The sequence below is a fragment of the Cicer arietinum genome, chromosome 7, assembly GCF_000331145.2.
Source record: "Cicer arietinum cultivar CDC Frontier isolate Library 1 chromosome 7, Cicar.CDCFrontier_v2.0, whole genome shotgun sequence".
NCBI classification, from domain to species: Eukaryota; Viridiplantae; Streptophyta; class Magnoliopsida; order Fabales; family Fabaceae; genus Cicer; species Cicer arietinum.
This window is the reverse complement of record NC_021166.2, coordinates 10,036,822-10,043,766: the sequence shown is the minus strand read 5'-3', so window position 1 is coordinate 10,043,766 and position 6,945 is coordinate 10,036,822. Positions and strand designations below refer to the sequence as shown.

General features: G+C 33.9%; 1 protein-coding gene across 1 annotated transcript; it reads right to left on the bottom strand.

The window, feature by feature from the left end:
• Nucleotides 1-2,927: 2,927 nt before the first annotated feature.
• LOC101495321 (zinc finger CCCH domain-containing protein 67-like) lies at nt 2,928-6,452 on the bottom strand. Its single transcript, XM_004515786.4, has 6 exons — nt 5,669-6,452; nt 5,003-5,068; nt 4,331-4,444; nt 3,947-4,219; nt 3,502-3,771; nt 2,928-3,322 (listed from the first exon to the last, which is right to left on the bottom strand). Exons 1-6 carry the CDS (start codon nt 6,257-6,259, stop codon nt 3,122-3,124), a joined length of 1,515 nt encoding a protein of 504 aa, XP_004515843.1. The 5' UTR covers nt 6,260-6,452; the 3' UTR covers nt 2,928-3,121.
• Nucleotides 6,453-6,945: the final 493 nt, after the last annotated feature.

Here is a 6,945-nt window from a genome sequence, read left to right as displayed (position 1 = left end):
TATTTCTTTCTATTTTGTATATTCACACAATGACAAATTGAATGCAATGATTTGAAACTTGTTCCTCATATAATTTTTTGTTAATGGATCATTAGTTCAATGACATTTTCTTCTTTGGCATATTTAAGGACTCTAATTGCATATCTCATTAGAAATTTAATAATGATGATGATGATGATAAATCTTGGAATGGAATACCGTTTTTAAGAAATATTTATCTGTTTATCTATCATTTTATGGATTGTGTATTGATTGAGAATATGTTCAAGAAAATGAATATGCTCAATATTGAATCCAAATAACAACACTTTTGTGTTTTCGTTTGTTGAAATGGTGCAATTGAAAAGTCTTCATATGTATCAACTTAATTTCTGAAGCTAGCTAGCTATTTATATCATCCTGTTCTGCTATGTAGGGCTGATTGTAATTTCCGTTTCTTTACTTTTGGTGGAAATTGAATTTTTCTTTTCATGGATGCAATTAGTATAGTTTCTTATTGTTAGGGTTTTTCTTATTTCTTATTGTTATGGTTGATCTGTCAGTTCTTATGGAAAAATATTGTCTTCATTTTAAATATAATATTAAGATAATTCATAATCAGTCCAGTTATCAATTTCAGAGAATATACAGCATGATATAAATTGTATTTGGATTAACTTATAAACAAATTACTAGGCTTATCTATAGATTAGGGAGTATGCATTTGATAGAATGTTTGAAAAAGTTTATAAAACACAAACACATAACATACATAACACCGACATGTCCACATCGGTAACAATTTGATAAAATAAATTAATTGATTGTAATCACATGTCGGTCTAGTGTTGGTGTCTGAGACATGACACGTGTATGACACCGAATATTTTGTTAAGAAATGTATGTGCTACATAGCTATCAAAACATTAAGAATAAAAGGTCAACCTGCACTAACTGTTCAACATTTTCTTCACATAAACAGCAGGATAAAGGTCGGCCATTGCCTAAATTCGGTGAGTGGGATGTGAACAATCCTGCATCAGCTGAAGGGTTTACTGTCATTTTCAACAAGGCTAGAGATGAGAAGAAGACCAACACTGCTGTCAACGTGGTCACCCCACGTAGATCTGATCCTGTGTACCAGAATGACAAGTATCCTCCTCGAAAGGTGAAATTAATTACTTGATGCTAATCTGTTTCTTTTCGGTGTTTGTATATCCCTCTCTATTGAGCTTTATTTAATTTCTTAAATGACATTTTTGAAATGCAGAATAAGTGGTTTTGCTGCGGTTGACTCTAAAGAGTGATTTATGTACCAATGAAATATGCTCTGAATAAGGATTACAGAAGGGGAGCGTTCTACAAGCCTCAGATTGTTGTGATGGACCATGTTCTTGCAGGATCATAATCTGATATATTGTTGATTTAGTTGAATCTTGCACACAATTCCTTTCTTTTTTTTTTCTCAGATTGATCAACTTTGATTTAGTTCTTATTGTGTAAGAAAAAATACGTGCAAGAAAATAGTGTGACATGTGATGTAATAGAAAGAAAAAAAACTTGTACAAATATAACAAAAAAAAAAGAAAAAGAAAAAGAAAAAAAGAAACAATTGTACAAACTATTATTGCCATATTATTGAATACTAATACTATTTATCTAATCTGACGAGTTCAAACACTAATTGAAATAATTGGTCGATTTATGACTTAAATAATCATCAGTAGAACTTTATTTATCTTTAGGCAAATTTCTAAATTACCAATACCCCTTTTTCCTATAAATCAGGAGTTAAGACCAAATATTTTCGTTTAAATTTCCAATTCAGGGTTTTGGGTTTTGTGTTTGGGCGAGCATTTGATAAAGTGATTGTGAGCATATTTGCTTCCAAAAAATTGAGTTTTGACTTTTAAAATTGCTTTAAACTAATTCTAATTTAACTAGCATCATACATACATGCTCATTGAATACAATTGCTTTTTCTAAAAACCCAAAAAACAAAGGTCCTCCCTCATGCGATGACTTGGTCAATCCTATAATAGGTGGTTTATCGTCTTTTTACACCATTGAATATTGACACTTAATTCGACGTTCATACCACAAAATTTTAGAAATTATAAGAAACTTCTCTCTTTTTAAGTTTTTTTTCCTCTCCCTAGGGTTTTGAGCAACCTTGTATGGCTAGTAAAAAAGACACCGATAGTTAGCTTCTCTGTCTCACCAAAAATCTATAAGCTTCATAAACATATATCATATATAAGCAACAAAGCAAAGACTATTCAAAAGCATAAAAAGGTCATCTCAATAGGTGTATAAAAAGATGGTGGTTGCAGTGTGTGAAACTTGGACAACAAGACTCCCCAAGTTGTGGCGCAGAAGCGGGTGTAGCAACCAACAAGGGATGGAGTTTGGCCATGCATATGACAATAAGAGCACATGGACATGCAATGGAGAACAATGGGGGAATGGCACCTAACAAAAGTGAGGCTATTAACCAGTTGCAGTTCCCAGCCCTTGCGGTGAAGATCACTAGTTGTGAGTTTGATTTGAACTTATGAGCAATTAGGTAGTGAAGAGAAACAAGAAATATTCAAAATTAGAGGAACCCATATATGTTTAAGCACTTTTTCGTCATTCCAGGCGGGCAAAACCAAATTAGAGGAACCCATACATGCATATGATGAATATGGCCTGAATGGCAGGAACATTTTAACTTCAGGGAACAGAGTGAGAGGTTCAATGATTTTTCACAAAATTTTAAAATCAATGCTGCACTATATAACACCTATAGGTGTTGGTGCTAGTTAGGCGCGACCGTCAACCCTGACGTTTCAAGTTCAAAACTCCATTGGCAACTGCTAAACAAGAAAATTCACATTCACAACCATCCAAACCAGTCTACCTTTAATCCCAAAGGAGAAAAAACAAACCAGAAACAAGAGATAATCTGCAGATGTAACTTGTAATAAATACATAGAAAAAAATCTATTCAGACATATATAGATATATTGCTATCTCTGCAACACTTGTATTGCATTGGACAGAGCCATAAAAGTTAAATAAATCTATCATGTTTTAGGAAGAAAACTACAGGTTCTGGGTGTGATGTGTAACCAAAAAGATAGAACCTTGACAGAGACGTTTACACAGACTGCTGAATTGTCACATCATTTGCACCGGTACTTCCACCCATCCCAGTCACCTGAACACTAGCTGAGTTTGTGTAGGATTGTTGGCCGAGTCCAGGAATCAAGGGAAGTGAGTTTTCTGGGTGGTCAAATCTACAAGCTGGTCCAAATTTGCAAATTCCGTAACGACTATAGTGCGAGCAGATACTCTGGTCCTGGATTTAATGACAAATAAAATATTAAACATGAGTAACTGGCCAATCTAAATTTGTAGCCGCATTCGACTAATCATAGCAAACGAATTAAATCAGAAACTAATAATCTCTAGGTAATATAGCCACGTCAATTCTATTATAAAGATTCCGTTGAAACAAAAAACAGCAGCATAACTTACAGGTCTCAAAGGCAGACCCTTGTCACTAAGATTGCATGGAGGCAATCTTGCAACCCGATTCTTTGGATGGTGAAATTTACAATTAGATTTGAACTTGCAATCCCCAGTCTTTAAGAAGAAGCTGCATTCAGGTTCACCAGGCCTTTCTGGAAACTCTTCAACTGATATCTGCTTGTGATGGTGCATGTAGACATTTGTTTCAATTGTTGGCTTGTTCATGACATATGTAGAAGATGGATGCACAATCCTCTCAGATAAGTAGACAGGTGCCTTTACAAACCAAAAAAGGTCAAATTGATGCGGAAAACAACTTGGGAGAGTGCAGCTGATAGAATATTTAACTCAGAACAAAGATCATTTAGTTTAACTGAATTGGATATTGTACTAATTAGAAAATAAAATACCCCTTTCCTGATGGTTTTTGGTATCGAATCTATGTAATTACCTTATATCCATTCCAATCAGAACTTTGTGGAGCAAGTCCTTGAGTAGGCGTAATCATCATTGGCACAAAAGGTGTTTCATTTAACTTTCTTGAAGAAGACCATGGGGCAACAGATTGTTGTGATACACCTTGTAATGAAATGGATCCTCCATTACCATATCCTGATTTTGTATCACCTCCTACTACAGTTGTAGGATCAGGATGATTGAACCTACAGTTCGATCCAAACTTACAAGAGCCAGTGCGCATGTAATAGGGGCACTCTTTCTCTCCCTATCAAACAACACAGCATTGTAAATATTTCAGAAAGAACCATTTTGGACTAACACATAAATAAAGAAATATAGTATATATCTTTTCGTAGGTAAAAAGTTAAGTTTGTACCAGACGTATAGGTAAGCCAAGAAAGTTAAGTTCAGAAATCGGTGCTGCGAACCCTCTTGTGTGGTTGAACTTGCAAGCTTTTCCAAACTTACAACCCCCAGACCTTTGATAATACTGCCATAACATAAAACATAACAAAATTTTGAAGTACAAACAAGTCAGAAAAAGTTTTATTATCTGTCATTAATATTATCCTTGCTAGGAAAGAATGATAAAGCTTAACAGAAGAACTCTGCCATCTAATATGCCAGATAAAAACCAAACCAGTGTTTGTTTCTCTTGTTCATGGCTTATGTTTGCCACTAGATAGCATAGGTTAATGTAGATTAACACATAACCCTGACAATCAGGAGTGCCTAAAAGTGACATATATTTAATTCTCAGTCAGACACCACTAGCAGCTAGAAATCATTAATCAAGGGATTCTAATGCAAGAGTAAGATACACTGCTTCTACACCATACTGTCAAACCCAGGTCTCCTTGCTGTCACAAGTAAAACAATGTCGGATAATATGACAGCACCAAAATTGAACATATATAACATCTGGAATAAACATTAAACACAATCTTCCATGGAAAAATACATAGCTAGAGGAACTTGTATCTAATGAATATTATACCAACATAAAAAACCAAAGTGATAGTTCGAAATTAAAGGTTATGACAATCACCTTGCATTCTGTCTGGCCTGACTTTTCTGCTGGTTCTTCTCTTTCTCGCACCTTCTCCTTAACAGCCTTCATTTACAATCAAAACAACAAAACAAAGAACAACATTTTAAGAAATGAACATCAAATAAGATGTGTCCAGTCGTAAAAACCAATAGAACCTGATTGATATGCACAATCAAGGATGGATACACCTGTTATCCCTTCCAATCTCTTCCAACTCTATAACCCTACTGAAGTCCTTATGCCATATAGGAGACCTCACAGAGTGTATAATTATAAAGTCTGAAGAACTAACTATCAAGCAATTTCAAATAGGAAAAACAAAGACCAAATCAGACATTTTAAAGGCATTGCAAGAACAACAATTTCTCCAAAAAATTCATTTCAATATCAGTGTTAGGTACAAAGTTCCATCCATGATACAACAGTTATTATTGTTCCTTCCAATAAAAAGTACTACATTGAGCAAGATTAAAATGTCCACCACACAAACAAAGAAAATTTTAAACCAAAAGGTAAACTTAAACTTAGATTTTAAATTTCAACAATGTCATATCTAAAGGGAAAGTATCAGCATCAACAGTAATAAACACAAACATTAAATGGAAACATTACTAATAAACACATCTCAAAAATATATAGGAGAAGAAAGAGAAAATAAATAACCTGGTTTTTCCTCCTAATAGGGTGATTAAATTTGCAGTTGAATCCAAACTTGCAAGACCCAGTCTTCATATAAAATGAACAATCTTCAGCTTCAGGTCTCAAAGGAAATTGGTGAGTTCCATCATTTCTTTTCTCTTCCTTCTTTTCAACTCCATCACCATAGCCATAACCATCACCATAACCATAACCATCACCATAACCACCACCATAACCACTACCATACCCATAACCATCTCTACCACCATCAACCTCTTCATTGACATTATCATTCCAACTATTGGTATCCCACCCCTTGCTATCTCCATCAACCACTTCTTCACCCTTAACAGATTCTTCATCGCAAACTTGTTCACCATCATCAAAGTTAGAAACTTTATCTTCAGTTTCATCAACCCCTTCATCTTCACCTTTACTCTTCAAATCCAACTTGTTCTGAAGCTCCTCAGTGAGTGCGTCTTCATCCTCAGCCGCATGATTGAGATCTGACGGTGGAGGATGATCAACGGGGGAAGAAGGTTGTTGTACCTCAGAACCCGATTGGGGGTCTTTGGAGTATGAAACTGCAACGGAATCGGATTCAGAATGTTCCATTCTTCCACCACATTTCAAACCCTAATAACAAAAATTGTTTTTTCAATGAAAAGAAAAAAGAAAGAAGAAAAGATCACAGAAGCAGAGAGAAAAAAAGTAAATAAAAAGGGGGAAAATGAAAAGAGGGTGTGTGTGGTTTTTGTTTATATGGGGAATGAGCAAAGGGAGTGAAGAAACCAGAGACAGTGTGTGTGAACAAAGAAAGGGGGGAAAAGAACGAAAAGTGTTACTTTTATGTTTGTTGGTGTTGTGTTTTTTTTTTTGTTGTTGACGGTGTTATGTTTTTTTTTGTTGACAGTGTTGTGTTGTTCTAGCGTACGGGTGACGAGGGTAATGAGCGTCCACGGTTATCTACTGTACTCATCCCCTATCCTTTCTTTTATATATATAAAAATGATGGTAAATATTAAATGACTTTTTGTTTGCTCTAACTTTTATACTATATTCGTTAAAAAGTAAATAATACTTGATAACTTATAACTTATATATGATAAATTAATTTAAATGTTTAGTAAAATTAATGGCTTAATTAAATTAAAAAAAGTAAAATAATATAGAAAAAATATTTTTAATTATTAATAAATTTATATTAATTAACATTTTAAATTTAGTGATTTAAATTTACTTTTTATTAATCTAATATTTATTAATTTAAATTATTATAAATAAATTATTTTAAATTAATT